General features: G+C 33.7%; 1 protein-coding gene across 2 annotated transcripts in view; it reads right to left on the bottom strand.

Moving 5' to 3' along the window:
• BBS7 (Bardet-Biedl syndrome 7) overlaps positions 1-20,963 on the bottom strand; it is a 37,246-nt gene that overhangs the window by 9,583 nt on the left and 6,700 nt on the right. The window contains exons 4-13 of one of the 2 annotated variants that reach the window (XM_040474655.1): positions 19,209-19,384; positions 16,667-16,853; positions 14,169-14,241; positions 13,390-13,506; positions 11,626-11,756; positions 10,288-10,372; positions 9,199-9,301; positions 7,375-7,567; positions 5,852-5,926; positions 2,780-2,845 (exon numbers count right to left, since the gene is read on the bottom strand). In XM_040474655.1, coding sequence (XP_040330589.1) covers positions 2,780-2,845; positions 5,852-5,926; positions 7,375-7,567; positions 9,199-9,301; positions 10,288-10,372; positions 11,626-11,756; positions 13,390-13,506; positions 14,169-14,241; positions 16,667-16,853; positions 19,209-19,384 — 1,206 coding nt within the window. The remainder of the gene's footprint in view (positions 1-2,779; positions 2,846-5,851; positions 5,927-7,374; positions 7,568-9,198; positions 9,302-10,287; positions 10,373-11,625; positions 11,757-13,389; positions 13,507-14,168; positions 14,242-16,666; positions 16,854-19,208; positions 19,385-20,963) is intronic. The other variant, XM_040474656.1, reaches the window with a different exon arrangement.

Raw genomic sequence — 20,963 nt, 5'->3', positions numbered from 1 at the left:
TTCTTTTTTAAAGGTAAGCTTACACTAGCACATAATTTTTTCCAGAATAAAAAGTCATAATGCTTTGATTATATAAAAATTCATTTTCATTATTAAAAATATAAGCAATACAGAAAAATTAGGATGAACATACAAGTCGCCTGAAATCCTACCACCCAGAAATGATCATGATTGCTATTTTGGTAGTCATACCTTCATACATTTCTCTATGCAGAAGTACAAAAACAAAATCATAATTTCACATGAAGAAGTTCTATTTATATCATAGACATCTTTCTTTTATTTCTAATAGTCACATTTTCCCCTTATCTTTGTCTTTCCTAATGCCATCACCTCCCTCCAACTCCTATCCCACCCATGCTTTCTCCTGTGGCATACGCTATCATACCAGACAGGTATGTTTCTTTTCATACCTTTATTCATATGTAAATAAAATGTATTTACATATATAGGGATTTTATCCACATCTTGTTTTTCATGGAATTCACTCCATGTTAACAGGAATAGATCAATGCCTTATTTATTGCAGCTGTGTTATATTCCATGGAATGCATAAATAGCTAATTATTCAACCATTCAATTATTGAATGTTCACTTTGGTTCCACTCCTCTGCTTCTACAAGCAATACTGCAGTTAATTAAATACATATCTGTGTGTATAATACTGTGATTTTATTGCTTAAAATAGATTCCTCCAACTAGGACTATTGCCTGTTTTTCCAAAGCAGCTATAACAATTTTTATTTCCTTCAGCTATGATTTAGAGTGTCTTTTTCTCATCCCTGCCACATGGTGATGTTGCTTTTTAAAATTTTTTGCCAGTCTGTTAGATAAGCAGAAAATGTTTTTTGTTATTTTAATTTGAATTTCCCTAACAGTAAGTTAGAACATTTTCTTTTAATATTTGCTAGCTATTTTGACTCCCTCTTGTGTGAACTGAGGCACAGAACATATTCTCTGCCTACTTTCCTTACTGAATAGTTGTTTTTATAACAAGTTAGAGGTACTAGTAGTCTTTGTGTTTTACTGATATTCACCCATTACTTAAAAGATAACTAAATTTCCTTCTTTTGAAAAATAATTAGGTACCTAATACATCTATATTTATTTTTTATATATGGCATTAAGATAAGAATCCACTTAGTTTTCTTCCAGATATATACCAGTTGTGTTGGCACCAATTTTTAAATAGAAATAGTAATTTAACAGAATTTTTCCCTACATAAAAATGTCACGCATTAGGCGCACCTGGGTGGCTCAGTTGGTTAAACGTCCAACTCTTGATTTCAGCTCAGGTCATGGTCTCATGGTTGTGAGATCAAGGTCTGCATTGGGCTCTACAGTGGGTGTGAAGCCTGCTTAATGTTTTCTCTCTCCCTCTTCCTCTGCCCCTCCCCCACCTGCACTCTTTCTCTCTCAAAAAAAAAGCCATCCATTAAATTTCCATAAATGTATGTTAAGCTCTAGTTCTATACAATTTTATTGCACTCCCTATTTATTTAGGCCTTTTAAATACCCTGCATTATTTTTATTACAGTAGTTTCATAGTATGTTTTACCATATAAGTTTCACCTTTTTCTTCTTTTTCAGTAGTTTTCTTGCATCTATCATTGCATCCAACTTAAAAAAAAGAACATAGCTTTTTAATCTATTTAGGCCTACTTCCCAATTTATTGGCACATCTTGTTCAGTGGATATGTAATTTAAAATGTTTAATTAGGTTACATAAAATATGTTTAAGTATAGTCCTTTAGAAATAAATTTATTCCAGTTTTCAATTTTTCTTTCAAAATACACAAAAGGGGACTTATGCAGACTAAAATAAATTGTTTAGGGAAAAAAAACCTACACTTAACTGGAACTTCCTACTAGATGTGAAAAAGTTATTGTATAACATCTCTCTTGAAAAACACAGACTGAATCTCTGAACATCAACAACACTTCTCCAAAACAACCATTCCTTAATTTTTTAGATCATAAATATATCAAAAATAATTTTTAAAAACTCACACAAATTAATTAACTAAATTAGATTTGTGTGCTACAATCAGTATTTAATTATGAAAGAGATTATATTACTAAATTGCTGAAGAAAATACTAAAAGATTTTTTTTAGAAAGATGGTAATGCATGACATTATTAGAACACAATCAGAAAAATCCAAATGGTAGGAAAATATAGGACAAATGCTCAAATACTTCAATAACCAAGTTACCTTGTCTGGACCATGACTGGATCAAACAAACTGTAAAAAAAAAACTCAGTGAAATCTAAATACTAAATATTTGATGAAACTAAGAAATTATTAATTTTTCTTAGGTGTTATAATAGTATTGTGGTTATGTTTTAAAAAATAGTTCTTATCTTTTGGACATATGTACTGAAATATTTACAACTGAAATTTTTAAAAATCTTGTATTTGCTTCAGAATATTTTGGGATAGACAGTGATAGTATAAACAAGAATGTCATGAGTTGATGACTACTGAAGCTGAAGTCATTACTTTTCCGTACGTTTGAAACTTTCCAGAATAGAAAATTCGAAAAAAAAATTCCACTAAGAAGAAATTCAGGATTGGTAATTTTAGAGAAGGTGATTGGTTGTGTGCCAATAGCAGAGATAATGGTTTGGGCTGAGTTAAAACCCAGCTGGTCATCCAACAGTCATTACTCATTTCAGGGAGAAAACAATACAAAGAAGTGATATGATACGTTGCAAGATATACCTAGGGGGAAAAACGTTCAAACTTTCAATTAAAGGTAATGTCAAACATTTTTACCTTGAGTTCCAGCCTTGTGGTATTTGCCTGGCACCGATAAGTGGCGAGAAGAAAGTTGTCATTTGACTAGGAAAAATTCAAAGTTAAGGCAAAGGATAAACTCACATTTTTATAATAAAAACATCATCAATAATAATAATGGTTATCATTTATAAAGCACATATCATGTGGGTGACACTGTGCTAAGTGCTTTTTTCTTATTCCTGCAAACAACCCTATGCGAACTTTTACTAAATAAGTTTTTACAGATGGAGAAACTGTAGCATTCGGGTTAGGAAAATTTCCCAAAAGCTCATAAGTAAAGAAATCAGAATCCAAATGAATACTTTTAAGACACAAGCTCATGCTCTTTCCATCCTGAGTTTCTACAATAACATTTTTTTAATGTTTATTTTGAGGGAGAAAGCGAGGGGGGAGGGGAAGAGGAAGAGGAGAGAGAGAATCCTAAGCAGGCTCCACACTGTCAGTGCAGAGCCCAACACAGAGCTTGAACTCATAACCACGAGATCATGACTTGAGCCAAAATCAAGAGTAGGTCGCTCAAATGACTAAGTCACCCAGGTGCCACTACAATACTTTAAAATATTAATTTTTCTAAAAATTTAACTGACAGCACAAACTTCTAATGTTTATACTATTAAAAGACAAAACATGAATGTCTTTGATTATCACAAATAGTTATAGAGGACTAAGAAATATCATATCTCTGTATTTCCAGCAAATAGCACAGTGCCTGAGATGATACTGTAAGCATTCAATACATGTTTGTTGAATTAAATCAGACAGGTTACTTCAAATATGATAACTTCCGGAAACTGAATATTAAACTACTAAAAACAGAGAAATATATCTGGGTTATGAATTGCAAAACCAGACAAAGCAACATGAAATACTTAGTATGCAATTTTCATATACTACTATTTCCCTATTTTTAATAAGTAAATGAAGAAAAAGGATGCTAATATCAAGAAGAAAATCTGAATGTTTTAATTTAAAATCATTTAAATTTAGTAAACAGAATATCAATCAATCAACCTGAAAATAAATATACTTTCGTGTGGTTAAAAACAAATGTTATATACCTAAGTATTTATGAATAAGATGATAAAGATTAAAATACATGAAATGTCTGGGATTAGGTTTGGGATAGGAGACAGAGGAGAGCATAAAACAAGACTGGCCGTATGTTGAAGTGAACAATGAGTATACTGAGGTTATTATACTATTCTCTCTACTTGTGTATATACTTGAAATCTCCATATTAAGGCTTTTTTTTTTAAAGCCATTTCTAGAAAATGGGTTTTAAATTAGTATAAAATACTCATTTCAAAGAATCCTGTAATGATGTAAATAGGTTGATCTTTCACAGTAATTTAGGAATTAAGATTTTAAGATTAACTTGATTTTTTGAATGAAAATAAAAATGTAGGCTTTAATCTTTTATGTTTTATTCTCAAACAGGGATGACAAACCACACATATTGCATAATACAACTGTGATAAAATCTCTCTCTCTTTTTTTAAATGTTTATTCATTTTTGAGAGAGAGACACACACACAGCACAAGTGCGGGAGGGGCAGAGAGAGAAGGAGACACAGAATCCCAAGCAGGCTCCAGGCTCTGAGCTGCCAGCACAGAGCCCAACGCGGGGCTCAAACTCACAAGCTGTGAGACCATGACCTGAGCCGAAGTCAGACGCTCAACTGACTGAGCCACCCAGGCACCCCTGATAAAATCTCTTATTCTCAAACAGGGATGACAAACCATACACACTACATAATACAACTATGAAAAATCTCTCTTAAAAGTAAAGCTTTACTATAAAATTATATTAAAAACTATTCCCTAATATAGCTATCAACTTTGTTCTTCATCTACTCTTTTTATTCTTCCCTTCAAAAAAAAATTTTTTTAATGTTTATTTATTTTTGAATGAGAGAGAGAGACAGAGTGTGAGTGGGGGAGGGGCAGAGAGAGAGGGAGACACAGAATCCGAAGCAGGCTCTGGGACTCGAGGCTCAAATTCACAAACCGCAAGATCATGACCTGAGTCACAGTCAGAGGCTCAACTGACTGAGCCACCCAGGCGCCCCTATTCCTCCCTTTTTTGTATGTATAATGACTTGCCAACTCTAATCATCATCTCCTGCTCTGGCTTGCCTTCTCCAGAACAACCGTTCCAGACCTTATTTTCCCTAACTTCTCTCCAGGAGCCACACTTAGTTCTGGGACTGCTAGTGTGTGCTAGTACTGAACAGAAAGAAGTGATATATTAAGCATATCCAAAAGCTCTGATACAATCTCATCCAAGATACTTTACACATGGTAAGTAGCCACCAAATGTCTGCTAAATAAAGGTTAAGCAAGATTCAACAAGCCCAGAAATGGTGAAAAAGAACAAGCAGAAGAAACAGACCATGTTCAAATGTAGGAATGTGTGAAACTATATAGCATTTTCAAGAAATTTTAAGAACTTCAGTTTGGCAGCAATAATGTGCATGGGAGGGAAGGTAGCAGCTGGTAAGAGATCAGCTAGAGATGTAATCAAGAGCTGAATCATGGAAAGCTGTTATGCCACAATGAGGAATCTGACTTATATGCAGCAGGAAATAAGGAATCTTTAAAGGTTTTGAAAAAAGAAATGACATGGTGATATTTACATTTTAGGAAGACCTCTCTGGTGGCAGTGTACAGCAGAGCCTGGAGGTGAGAGACAATACTGGAGATAGAAAAACTGATAGATGAGTAGTTCAAACAAACATGGTAAGGGCCTGAAAACTTAACAGAAGTGGAAATGAAGCAGAGTAGAGACATAGGAGCCAAGGACATAGACTGGCAAAAAATAGTGACTAACTGGATTTAACAGATCAGAGAAAGGAAGGAATCTAGGACAACACCCCAGTTTTCTGCATTATCTGAAAATAGGGGAAATGAGCTGAAACAGATTTTGAGGGAAAGGTTATGAAAAACAGATTGAAGAAACATTAAACCTTAGTAGCATTTATTAGGCTTTATTCATGGTATAATAGAAATGAAAAAGTGTCTGAAAAATTCTTGATACTTTTTACTCACCTCAGAATCACAGCTGCTAAAGCTGACAACAGCAGAATTTTTATCCACATCAAGTAAATCTATTGGAACATCACTCTACAGTCAATATTAAAAAAAAAAAAATGGTTCAGATGGAAAGCTAAAAAATTTACAAAACATTATTTTCTCTTAGGGTTCTCTTTAGTTCTAGTTCATGTTCATCTTTAAATTTGAGCATATGAATTCTCTTAATTTACATTTGATAATGTACTTCTAGAAAATAAATGCAATAAAAAATAAATGTTATATCACAATGTTTATTTTTTTCTAATTTGGACTATTAGAGATCATAAACGATCATCTCTCACCACCCCCTTAAAAGTATAATCTTTCTACCTATTTTTGTCAATGCTAAAAATGTTACCATAGTCTAAAAATAATAATATGGCCATTCTGATTCTATCAGTTCATTTTTATCAATTTAGTTTTTACCTGCACCACAAAAATGAGATAATTTTTGGTCTCCTCTAGAGAGGTAGTTCCTAGGGCACTGTTGTTGCACTCAGTTCTATCTAAATGGTGCTCCTAGAGTTGTGTAATGTAGCCCTTATGCTAGCATTACCTAAGACAGATTTCAGCCTTTAAATTTTTTTTTTCAACGTTTATTTATTTTTGGGACAGAGAGAGACAGAGCATGAACAGGGGAGGGGCAGAGAGAGAGGGAGACACAGAATCGGAAACAGGCTCCAGGCTCTGAGCCATCAGCCCAGAGCCCGACGCGGGGCTCGAACTCACGGACCGCGAGATCGTGACCTGGCTGAAGTCGGACGCTTAACCGACTGCGCCACCCAGGCGCCCCTCAGCCTTTAAATTTTAATTAATAATCTGATCTCTCCCCCACATCTTTTTAAACATTATCTTCTTTCTCCACTTTATTCTCTTCTCATCTGCTTATGGGTTTTCCATCTTTTGCTTGTTTTCCATTCATCCTACTACCATCCTTTCTCACTCCCTGAATATCTTACAATTTAAAGAAAAACTGATTAAATATATTATTGAATGGAGTTGTGTATTATTACCCCTATATTTCACCTTTTGGGAATATCTACTTTGTCTACGGACCTACCCAGAAACTGGTGGTTAATGAGCAAGCTGTACTGTAAGCTACCATTTTAGAATTGAGAGCTTAAAAAAAAGGTTCTAATAAGGGCATTAAATACTGCAGTTTTCTAAATCGCATCTCTTAAAATTCTCTTAAGATCACCAAAGAACAAAACCCTTACTGTTCTTTTTGATGCTCTTAAGACTTAAGTCCATCAATCTTTCGTTTAATACTTACAGGATAAATAAAAAGTAAAGATATAACTTAGATAATCTATGAGCAAACTGATTATCTAATAGAAGATTAGATAAACCTTTAAAATTACTATCTAAGCTAAATGCAATTTAAAAGAAAAACACTTAAAATTACTGTCTAAAATTAAGTGTTCAATAATAATTAGTGCATACGGCTGGTCTGCAAAATAGATCCAATCACAAAACAAAGAAATTAGACACTGGCTTACCTGTATTAAGACATTATCTATTGCTGTCTGCACCTCTAAGATGAGGCTGTAGCTGGCATCATCTTTATTTAATGTAAACTTGTCATTTACACTAAATGAAGGTACTGCTGATTTTGCTTTGCTTGATTGGGAAGACTGTTGGTATTTCTCTCTTTCCTGTAGTACCTTATACTGCAGATGTTCCAGCTCACTCCTAGAGAAAATATATACAACTGTCACCTATAAGTATAAACATTTGAAGTCCTTAGAATGATTACAAGAATTTGAGACATTTACTTGTGCAAAACGGATTTTTATTAGTTGAACTAGAACTATGACACTAATACAAAGTTTTGTTTCTATGACTAACCAAACAATTCCATATTATTTATCTCTAATCTAAAAATTAAAACTCAGTCCCATACCAGCAATATTAATAAAGAATTGTAACTATCAAGGCAAGCTGAAAATAATCAGTTCTAACACACAAATCTAGTTATAGTTAATCAGAAGAGAAACTAATTGTACTGGAGCAGAGAAATATGTTAGACTTAATTTGAAGAAACAAAATGTGTAAAACCAGTAAATATGTGCCTTTCAGTAAAAATTAGGTGAAACAGACAAAATAAGAAGGAGGCTGTGGAGTACTAACATTTTGGGGACCATAAGATGATCATGAGCCAGTGGTACAGCTGAGTTTCTTCTATCAAGTGTTTTAAAGGATTCTGCTGACCTTCAACTGTACAGACATTGCTTCATTGCTTAGAGTCACTTCAGTTAAAGGGAAACAACATATGCAAATGTAGCAACTAGTAACTGAGAAACAACATGAGGCTTAGCCAGCCCCAATTTAGGGGAAAAAATCTGGGTAAGAGCTTGGAAGGGATTTGTGCGATAAACAAAACAAAGGAAAAGATTCATTCGTACAAGAAATATTTACTTAGAGCCTCATATGTACCTATGTTGCAGGTGCTGAATGAACAAAACAGACATAAGCTTCTCATGAGCTTACATTCCACTGGAATCAGGAGGGACAGACTCGGTTATAAATGTAAGGTATACTGACGATGTGAGAGAATAGCCATTAATTCTACTTGGTTTCCTTATTGCATGAACGTTGGAGCTTGAAGTCCAGGTGGCTTTGCTAAACTGGCTTGTGGTAACCTGTGGTGTGGCTTTAGTGAATTAGTACTTGTGGCATTTTGCTACCTTAAAAACTTAAGTAGCCCTCAACTACCACCAAAAATAAAAATAGATCAGCCCTCACTGCCCCCAAGAGGTTGGTAAGGGTTGAAGTAGGGAGAGAAGTCATTAGAAGTTTCAGCAACTCCCACTTCTTCACTGTATGAAGCAAATTTACTTGAGTCTGGGGTCTCTTTTCATAGGATTTGTCAAATTGAACAAGCCACAAAAGCAATCCCTGTGCCTAAAAGTCAACATTACTCATTTCCAGTAAGAAAACTGATAAGCCAATGTTACAGATTCATAAGGGTCCACAGGAGCAGTAAACAGTACAATTAAGAAGGAATACAGTTGTCTGTGTTGGTCTCTTTCTAATGTCTGTGAAAAAACAAAACACTACAACTATCTATAAACAAATTAAAAATGTAATTTTTGATCTAGGAAAAAGTATAGAAAAAAGTAATAATATGTATATAAATAATATAAAAAGTATATTTATAACTTTAAAATACTAATTAGCACTTACTGCAAATTTTCTCAAACTGATAAATTTAATTTAAAAAGGTGATAAAATAATTAATTGTATAATTCCTTACAATAAAATATAAGAACTGCACACTCCATGAAATAAAAAAAAAAGCAAACAAAAAAATCCAAAACTACCTTAAGTTAGAAATTTTATTTTGCATCTCCTGATTAATTTTTACTTCTTCTCCTGGTCCACTTTCCTTATGCATAGGCTCTGTTGTCAGACCTGTAACCCAGCCTGCAGAGATGAATTAAATTGTGCACCATTAAGTGCTGCTAGTATTAAAAGAAACCCCAATATACACGCCCCTTTGTCCACCAACATCAACCTCATTTAGTCCTAGGACTTATTCTCCTTCAAAAAACAAGACAAAACAACAAAATATATCAAGCTGGAAAATACTGAAGCCGTAAAGAAACTACATAATAAACATTTGTGATACTATTTTTATTTCGTGTAAACTACTATAATACTATGATTAAAGAAATCTTTCACTTCTCAATTTATAGTTTTAGTTTTCAAGTATGGAATAAGTCAACACAATTCTAGCAAGTTCAAATATACCTGATGAATTAGAACTGTCCTTCAAAAATCATGTTTATGGAAAGTTAAACTCTCGCATTGGCTATTTTAAGAATGTAAAAGAATCACTAACTCAAAAGCAAGGGAATTTTTATAAGAAATATAGACAGTAACAAAACATAAACTAAAGTTCAGTAAATACTTCTTTTTAAACCAAAGAATAACATTTAATTTTCAAAGATTAAGTAGAGTATGCTAAGTACTCCATTATTCACATATTACCTCTTTTATAAACCAATACACCCACTCCTTCCCTCCTTAGTTTTTAACCAGTATAGGTTTTAATGCTGTAGGTAAGACTGATTTACTAATAACACTTTTTTTAAAAAAGTTATCATCAAAAATAATTTATTAAGGGACGCCTGGGTGGCTCAGTCAGGTAAGTGTCTGACTCTTGATTTCAGCTCAGGTCATGATCTCAGAATTGTGAGATTGAGCCCTGTGTTGGGCCCTGGGCTGAGCATGGAGCTTGCTTGAGATTCTCTCTCCCTCTCTCTCTCTCTGCTCCTCCCCCACTCATGCTTGCTTGCTCTTATGCTCTCTCTCTCAAAATTAACATTAAATAATAACATTAAAAATAATTTATTAAATGTATATTTTTTCTTAATGATTCTTTCTTTACCTATTACCATTTCCCTTACCTGAATACGTGGATACCACAATTTCATCATAGCCTTCTTTCCCTACACAACCACCCTGGATAGATGTGACACTTTCAGACAACATCTAAAATAAATTTAAGATCAAGTACTTCATTAATAGCTAAAAAGTTCACAGACATATTAAAATAAGCCATAAAACCTATTTTCCTCCCTCCAGACAATCAACATACATTTATTGAATACTTATCATTGGAAACACTGAGATTGGAGAGGCAAAAATCCTGCACAAATGGCAGAAAATTCCAGTGCTTTTAAATTTGGGGGAAAGAAGACTGAAAATGACTCATATATGTGTGTGTAGCACTCAGCCACAGTAGCCACATAATGAGCAAAAATCATTTATTTATATAGAGTTTTTTTAAAAAAAATTACATAAGCAAAACTCCCAATATGTTTAGTCTATCATCTGAATTCTACATACCACCTCTCATGTGTTTTTTCCAAATAGTTTTTGGAAATGAACAAAGAATAAAGTTTTTTTAGATGAATAAAGGAGATGATAGCCTCTATGAAACCTTTAGGGAATTTTTATTCCCATATTATCTATGTAATACTTTTATCTATACATCAAAACATCTGTATTTGCTGATCTACAGTTAAAGCTGGGACTGAGGGGAAGCACTAGTAGTGAAATCAGACAAAGAAAACTTGATACTGGTTGTGGTTTTTGTTGTTGTTTTTTTTTAAACAGCCTCAATCCATCCTGCATAAGGCAGGATGGGAAACCCTGGACTAGAGAACACCACTTCATGAAAACGAAAGATTCATTTTACAGCAGACTGATTCTCCATGTAACTCCGTACCTTGGCATAAACAAGCTTAACTACATTAAAATCCGTGAACTAAAATTACTCATATTTAGTAATTCTTCTCATTTGGTAAAGTCTTGGGTGGTTAGAAGTGAAATTGCGACTTTTCTCTCTGCTCAAGGATATTTTGATATTGTTCTAACAACATGAGTTTATTCCTAAAACATTATTACTTTAAAACAACAGTCTTGTTTGTTACCCAAACATATAAATGTTACTCCTGTAATCCACTATGCATTGTAGAAACTAAGGCAAAATAATTAAAGTTCAGGTATACAATATTTAGAAACCAAATGAAGAAGCAATTTATTATTTATCTGGAAGGCAATAGTCTATTATTCAAACATAAGAGCAGTCTAGAGAAGATTTTGATAACATCAAAGCAGCAATATTCTAAGCCAAACACAAGATTTTAATATATTTAATTTAATAAAACCCAAAACATCACAATCATCTCTATAATTATTTGATGAATATAAGTATATATAGTCTTTTTAAATGAACTGACCTGATCAAATCGTAGAACAGGCTCATTTGTATTGTCAAAACTATACACTTGTACCACTCCATCATCTCTCCCAACAAGTAAATCTTTAACCCCATCACCCACAATGTCAAAGCTGTCAACACACAAAATACCTTTAAAAAAGAGGATAGAGGTGACAAGTTATTAATAAAACTAATATTAGGGCCAAGTACAGACAAAGTAAGGCTGAAAACATGTATATACTGAATCAGAACGGGAAAACAAATAACAGAAAACTTGAAGCATAATCAGGTATCCCCTTTTCTGCCCACATTCAGCCATTTCCAAGACTTTAAATATAATCTAAATGGAAATGGCTAATAAGTTTTTATCTCTAGCTCTGGCCTCTCCCCAGAGCTCCAGACTTCTACATCCAAGATCCTATACAGCATCTTCTTTGAGACGTCCATTTGCATCTCAAATGTCCTATGCCCCAAAGAAAATTCTTCATTCCCCTTTAGCGCACCCCATCAATGGTCCTTCCCCAAACTCTCCTCATCTCAGTAAGGTATCACCCAGTTGTTCAGGCCAAAAATCTAGACTACATCTCTGATTCCTGTCTTTTTCTCACTGCCCAGACCAAACCCTTAGCAAATCTTAACAGCTCTATCTCCAAAATATATACTGAAATTGAGTCCTTCCCATTTCCAACTACCATTAGCCTAGCTCAGGCCACTTACCTGTAGTCTAGACTAAAATAAATTATAACAACTATAACAATGACTTCCTAACTGATTGCCACACTTTCAATTTTGAGCTGCTTCCCCCAGATCCATTCTCCCTGGTATGTTTTTTGTTTTGTTTTGTTTTGTTAGATTAGATCATATCATACTCCCACTTACAATTCTCCAAAGACTTCCCACTGCACATAGATAAAAATTCAATCCTTTTCCAAGGTCCACAAGGACCTACAAGATTTGGCCCTATGCTAAGTCTCTGACTTGTCTTGTCATGCTAATGCATTTAGCCACACTGACCTTCCCTTTGCTCCTCAAATGAATCAAGTTTACTTATGCCTCAAGTCCTCAGCCCTGATTTTTTCCTCTTTCTGGAGCATAATTTTCCCCACAATTTTTACATTACTAACTCCTTTTCTTATGAATCAGATCTCGGCTCAAATTTCACCTTTTATAAGACACCTTCCATTACCACCCAGTCTAAATTTAGTTTTCTTCCTTCCACCTATCACTAATGCATCACTGTCTGATATTTTTTTCAGATGACTTAGATGAAGTTATCTATTTATTCATTTGTTTATTCTCTGTCTCCCCTAACAAGTATTTGTTGAAGGAATAAATGAATACATGAATAGAATTACTACACCTATAAATAGCCATCTTACTACTTTCTAAGTCAGATATAAATTTCCTCAGAAAGGTATAAATCCTTTAGAAAACCGGAATATTCCCTGACTCACTATACTTCTGCCTTGCTTAATATCAAATATTCCTAAATTCCAATTAATTTCCTACACCAAACAGTGACTAATGGATTTGATACTATGGATGGACATTAGCCCACAAAAGCCTACCTATCCTAAATTACTATTAACATTTCTTAATTAAAAATGATGCCAAAGTATGACAGACCTGCTAAATAAACAAAGAGTAAATAAATCTGAGGTGGCTCTGTAAATTGTTAAGCTTACCAAATACTGTGAATAAATAAAACGGAATGAACTATATAAAATTTAGGATATTTAATAATGAATGACATTTCAGAATCTAAACTACATCAAAAACATACCTCCCAGCTTTTTCTCATTTCGAATTTCCCACTTGTGTATCGGTTTGGAGGTAGTGATCTGAATAAGCCCAAGTTTTCCATCTGATGTTCCAAACAAAAGGTCTTCTCCAGAGTCACCTAGTTTATAATTAAAGTTAACATGTTAGGGGCACCTGGGTGGCTCAGTCGATTAAGTGTCCGACTTCAGCTCAGGTCATGATCTCATGGTTGGTGGGTTCGAGCCCTGCGTCAGACTCTGTGCCGACAGCTCAGAGCCTGGAGCTTGCTTCAGATTTTGTGTCTCTCTCTCACTCTGTCCCTACCCCACTCATGCTCTGTTTCTGTCTCAAAAATAAATAAACATTAAAAAAAATTTTTTTTTAAGTCAACATGTTATACTTATGACTCATAAGATCTCCTTAAAACTGAAAAAAATTTTCATATACATGGACTTTAATGTAAAAATATCATTTAAAAAATATAAAAAGACAGAAAACTTAATTTTGGAGGATGGTTATATAGTCACAGAATTTTATAAACTAAGAGATAAGACCCTTCCTCATCATCTAATTTTAAGATGAGGACACTGAAAATTAAAGTTCAACAATTCATTATTGTTAGTTACTGGCAAGTTATCAGACTACTGTCTCAATTCCAGTTCATTAACATATAGTTACATTATTAAAAACTTAACATACAGTTAAATGATTAACTATACTTAATATATAGTTAAATGATTAAAAACCTGAAATATCTAGACTTAAATAACATAACACACTTCCTTATTTTATTGTGATTACCGCCATTTCCGTTGTGTAGTGCTAAAACAGTAGGTGGGCCAGGAACTTCAGTTTCATACATCACATCAGATCCCTGAAGAAGAACAAGTATTTTAAAACTGAAACAGAACATAAATTTAGTATACATACTCCTTGATAACATCAGTATTCATATAAAGAAAAACTCTAGAATAAAACTGCTAAAAAAAAGTTAGACTGTGATTATTAACTTGCATTTCTTTAGCAATTTTGTATATGTTAACTCATTTTAAAATATATAATATTTAAAGATCATGAAGAAATATTTAAAATACTCAACACTTGGAAAAGTTTTCAATTTAAATACTTTGTTTGCCCAAAAACTTGACACTGGTAAATTTTCCTATCAAATCTTTCCAGGAATAAGTTGTTTGTTCTGTTTTCTTTAACTCAGAGCACAAATATTTAAACAGACCCAAAGTTACTTCCTAAGAAAAAGCAAGCCCAGGGGCTCAATTTTGCTTCCTGAAAAATGTGAATGAAGTTTGCCACCCTAGTCCCAGAGTGGTATCAGACATGTGTCATCTAAGGCAGAAAATAGCCCCTACCTAACCCTCAACCTGATTCTCTTCGTCAACCTTAAGAGGTCGTCCAGGTTCTCAGGATGGTAACTGACACAAGAAGGTTATGCAGATTTTTTTTTCAACAGGACTTCTCACTCTTTAATGTGCCATTACACTTTTTGATACTCCAAGAAGGTAGGTGATGAGTATCACCAGAACAGCAATATCCAATATCTAGGGTGTTATCTCTTAGGGTAGTACATTGAATGTATTGTTTCATTTAGTTGGATAATACCAGCAGGTGGGTTCTCAGTGTTTTCATTGTACAGAAGAAGAGACTGAAGTTGGGAGCAGTTAACTTGACATAGTCACATGGCCAATAAGTATTTGGGTATTTCCAAAACCTATTCCAGTGAGAGGCAGAATGACCTGTTATTTAGATAAGAAAATAAGTTACATCCATTTATTTGTCTTTTTTAAAATTTTGCCACTTCTAATGTTTTCATTTAGTACACAGTATTTTGTGAAGCTATTAAAGAATAGGGTACTTATAAGTAACTACACTTACATGGAAAAAATAACTATGATAAATCATTCAATGAAAAATATGTGAAATTATAGTAAATATGTAATGACCTTTTTGTTAAATTAAATATATATAGAATATATAAAAGTCATGTGCTTTATCTTTTATTTATAATTACATTTGAAATTTCATATATATCAACTATATAAACACAAAAGAATCCACAAGAAAACTATTTAAAAAAAGGCTTCTTCTGGGGCAATGGATAATGAGCAGTAAAGGGGAGGAAGGACATATGAAGGGCAGAGCAAAGGCTTCAAGCTGTAACTTCCCACAAATCCTTACTGAATTCTTTATTTTTACAGCAAGTACATGGATCTCTTCTAGTTAAACAAAGCAGAATCCTAGAATCAGCTGGAACAATTTCTAACTGAATTCTAGCCAGCTCCTGTTTAAAAGCCTTATTCAAACAATTCATATTTGGGAGTACAGGCTATGGAAGAAATTAATTATTCATCTCTCTAGAATGAATCTTGAACATTACTTTATCTTCCCTTGGCAGGGGGTTGGGGGGGGGCGGGGAGAACCTCATAGAACCATTGGATTTTTCCTTCTATAAAAGGACTAATACCAAGAAATGGCCATCTGACTATGAAATTCCAAAGAATGAGATAGCCTGTGATGGCACAGAATAAACAGCAAGATTTTTTATTCAACTGCACTATCATTAGCCCAAGTTTCTGATCCAAATAATCCACCTGTTCTATGTTATTTGCATTAAACTTTATTTTATGGATCCTGGTGTTTGTATGTATGTGTATTTTATTGAAAGTCACTTTTGAAGAGACATAGGTGTAACTATTATACTAATAACAATACCTTATGCATCATGGTTTTTAATAGAAATATAAGGACAATAAAATGATTTTCCCTCTATCATTCATTTATTCATCCAACAAGTATTTACTGAGTGCTTATTTTGTTGCACATACTGTCATAAATATGGAATAAACTCAAATGATACATCCTTTGATCCCAACTATTCCTTCTTTGTTAAAGCCTAACATCCGCTCCCCAACCCAATTTCCTCCATTTATTTGATTTTGGCAGGGAGGGAAGGGTAATGGAGGAAGAAAGCCAAAAAAAAAAGCTGCGAAGGGTTCTATAGCAAAGGCACTCCATTCAAACTGGACTAACTCAGAAATTATGTATGGGATTGGGAGGAAGCATCCTTTTTCCCATGTATGCCTAAAACTCACCAAAGATCTTAATACATTTGGCTCAAGTTAAAAAAAAATAGCATACCAATTAAAAGGCATTTTTTCCAGATATAATTTTAAGTAAGACATTTAAAGCGGCAGTAATAAGTAATTTAACTTAAATACACATTGTTCAGTAATACTTATTTAACATAAATTATGAAAAACTATAAAAATGCAAATCACACAAACCTGTAAAACTCTGAGCACTCTGTCCTGGCAGGCCAATACTGGTGTAATACTAGGTAATCTTTCCACTGGAAGGCAGATGACGTCATTGATTTTGTCCCCGGAAAGGTAATAATGCTGGTCTTTGCAGTCACAATAATGGTTATAGATGTAACTTGCACTGAGAAAGAGGTCTGAGCCAGATATATGCCTGAGAACATTAAAAGTAATATAAAATATCCATATTTTAAAAATAAGCATAGAAAACTCCTGAACTTTTATGAGATGAAAATAAGTTTATACAGTTTCTATCATTTTATCACAGACTTAAAGAATAGATATTTTTCCCCCTCATTTCCCCCACTTAATTTTAGCCTTTAGGTATAACATTGATTTTGAAAGCTGTGAAGACCTTAAGGTCTTGGGCATCTCAAAAATTAAGCTCAGAAAAAATGAAAACAAAGACAATGATAATTTAACTGTCTATATCTGAAGACAATTTGAAAAAAGGAACTTTTTTTAAATGCGTACTATGTGACAAGCACTGTCCTAAATGATTTACATGTATTACATGGATTAGCTTAATCCTCATAATGTTATAAAGCAGGGACCATTATTATTCCTTTTGACAGAGAACAATAAAATGTTAGGTAACTTGCCTAATGGCACACAACCAGTAGTGGAGTAGACTGCACTAGGTAGCTTTTAGCTTTAGAGTTAGCTTTCCTACTACTTTTCTGAACTGTCTAGTAAAGGCTGTTGGAAATGAATCTACTTTAAATGGTAAACAGTGAAAAAAATGATTTCATTAGATTTTTATCTTGAAAAAAAATGAAAAACATTCATTTTAAATTATATTTAACAAAATGTAGGCAATAATCATAACAACATTCTAATTCTATATCGAATCCAGTTTTCACTTGGGGAGCTGAAACTTGACAAAAATTATATACTAGTATATTACCTTTCACTTGTAGACTGCTATAACCATAAAGAAGGTGATAATAAAGAAGGTAATTTTATTTGAAGGTTTATTTGAAGGTGAAACTTCTAAAGTCTAGTTAAAAAGTTTTGGAATTAAAATTATTTCTTATCCTATAATTATCCTCATTGATTTTCTCTTCTTCAATTATCGCTTAAGTGGCCTCACTCTGTGGCTCTGCATATGATTTCAGTAGTCCTCAATATCATTTTTATCAAATAACAAAATTCTTTTTCAAGACTTAAAGTTTCATCTAGAAATCCATCTGTACTACATTTGCAATTATATTGCAGTTACACATTTTCCAAAGTACTGCTTACAATCACTATTGTTGACAAGAGCAGGGATAGATGGAAACGTTAAGCAGGGAAGGGATGCATGAGTGGTAACCAACTTGTAAGTTGTTGTAAGTGCTTTCTTACTGAATCTTGCCAAGTTATAACCTTGCTTTCCTATGCACCCTTATAAATTTGGGGATTCAGACAATAAATTTTCAAAAATTAAGTAAAGATCTTCTCCATCCTGCCACTGCCACTCCAATAAAAACATTTAAGAAACTAGCAAAAGCGATTATTGTCTAGGAAATTCCTTATCTTTCTCAAACTTTTGCCCACTTATTCTTCTGATTGTGAGTTATGCTAATTATTAATGTATTACTTTGATTTTAGTATTTTACAATTATCATTGACCATGTCTATCTACAAAAGCATGTCAAAAGTATTCTATTCTTATTAAACCACTGAACTCACTCCCATGTACCATTGTTTAAATCTTACCTAATCTCACCAAACCAAAGTTTTGCGGCTTGGATGTCAGGACATGAGACATGCATTATACAGGACAGCTGTGCATTACACAGAACGCTGAACTGAGTTAGCAGTTTTCAAACCAATGTCTGGTTGCTTATAGAACTTGGCTGCATCATAGTCAAATGAAGAACTTTTTTCTTTTAACCCACTCCTAATAATTCCAATTCTACAGGTATGAGTAAGACAAGAAATCTACTCTTTTAAGCTGCCAAGGGATTCTCCTCAGTAGTAGGTTTGAGGACAGTGTGTTAGATAAACTTTAAAGGCTTTTCAGCCCCCCATGATTAAAAAAAACTAAAATTTAAACTGAAAAATCTCACATATCCAAAAGCCCTTAAGGGAGTTATTTTTACTCAGGGTCTTAACTGATTTACCTAAAATTATATCCTATTGGTAGTTACCAACTTTGACGGCCAGCTTTTTAACAAAATGATGCTACCTCATAACCAAAATTACCAGAGACATCAAAGGAACAGAAACCTAAACATCTCTAGATTTCTTTTACTTTTTTCTTTTATACCTTAATCATGAATCAATTGAACCAATTAGTCAAAAATTAATGTATAAATACTATGAGAGTCTTTAAAAGAAAACATTTCAACAACCAATTGATTTTGTACTGATTCTAGGTTAATTAGTTTCTTACTAACAAAGTGCCTTTAGGCAATTTTACTTCCCAGGAAATCTATTAAGATATGAGACTCAATCTGATGTTTGTCACCTATCCAAAATATTGTAAATGGATATGTAAAGATAAAAAAAAGGATGAACATACATAGCTTTAATGCTTTCAGTGAGGTTTGTTTCAAAAGAGAGGAACTGTTTTCCTCTCTTTGTGAAGCCTCTAATCTCAGATCCTGCAGCAACAAAAATTTTCTCCTGGGGTGTATTAAGAACCCCTCCTAGCTCCAATCTTGCAATCTTCTGCCCTGGTAAAGTCTTGAACACTGCCTGCAAAAATCATGGGGGAAAAAATTAAGTACACAAATTTATTGTAAGCATTTCCTTTTACCATAAAAAACGCTGTGATTTCAAACACACAAAGTATTATGGTTCCATTATATAGAAACATCTTTAGATACAAATGTATTTACTTCAGTGGGTCTTCAAAGTTTTTGGCTAAATATCTTCAAAATTTAGAATATTTATTGCCACACATATTTCAGCAACATCATTAAAATCTAAACTCCTGCAACTCAAAGTAGAGTTCATTAAGCAGTGCGATTAGTATGATTAACCTTATTAAAAATGCAGACTTTTCTACTGAATGACAACCTCCATTTTAACAAGATTCCCCCACTGGCTCCAATGGACATCTTTTTACGCTTGAATTGTCTGTTTAAAACTAATCTCTCCTGCTTTCTTCATAATTTTTATAAATTTTAGCAGTATAAGTAAAAGATTGTAGAATTTACTGAAAACCTGAATGTATAACTTGATATCTAATTGGAAATACCATTTGTATTATTAATTTCTTCCTGGTTATTTTCCATTTTATTATTGGCACCAATTTCTCTCCCTCCCCTCCAATGACTTTATACAGAGAATAAAGTATCTGGGAGAATGTACAAATAATAGAAACACTGCACCTTCTGACAGTTTTTACCCTATCCAGTTTTTTTTATAAATTCTACATAATGTATAGTGAATATATAAGTGTTCACAGCTCAGACCCATTACTTGTAAACTATGATCTGTCAATATGATAATGCATTAATCACATCCTTGATTAGGTTACATTAAGAGGCAGAGGTGATGGGATAGTCACTTCCATGTTATATTATGTTACATAAGTTACATAAGACTCTACCTTAGCTGACTGGACAGATTTTCCTGCTGGCTTGAAGCAGGTCACCATGAGAGGGCCAGTGAGAAGACCATATGGCAAAGAACTGTGGGGGCCTCAAGATGTTGAGAGCAGGCCCTGGCTTATAGACAGCAATAAAATGGGGACCTCAGTCCTACAACAGCAAGAATCTGAATCTCGTCAACAACCATGTAAGCTTGGAATAGGACCCCAGCTCCAAAAAGGAATAGATCCTGGCTAATATCTACGCTGTAGCCATGTAAGACACGAAACCATATTCCTGACCCACAGAAACTATGAGATAATAGTATTGATTCAAACACCCAAAAGTAATCTGTTACACACCATAGAAAATTAATATATCACCCTAGGCTGTCAAAGGTGTTTTACAGCTAGCTAGAACATGACTGTTGTCTTGCCTGTAGCCTCATACTTCATGTAACTACTTTTCTCACAATGCATTTTTCATTGTTTTTAGGACAATTTTAACCTAAGAGTATTCAACAAGTAGTGTGTTTCTCTTTTAGAAAATCCTTTTTTCAAGGCACCTGGGTGACTCAGTCAGTTAGGTGACTGACTTTTGATCTCAGCTTGGGTCTTGATCTTGGGGTCATGAGTTTGGGCCCCACATTGGGCTCCATGCTGGGTGTGGAGCCTACAAAGGAAGGAAGGAAGGAAGGAAGGAAGGAAGGAAGGAAGGAAGGAAGGAAGGAAGGAAGGAAG

Source organism: Herpailurus yagouaroundi, unplaced genomic scaffold (genome assembly GCF_014898765.1).
Source record: "Herpailurus yagouaroundi ecotype Mexico unplaced genomic scaffold, PumYag 28, whole genome shotgun sequence".
NCBI classification, from domain to species: Eukaryota; Metazoa; Chordata; class Mammalia; order Carnivora; family Felidae; genus Herpailurus; species Herpailurus yagouaroundi.
The sequence above is the reverse complement of the archived record's forward strand: the minus strand, read 5'-3'. Positions and strand labels throughout refer to the sequence as shown.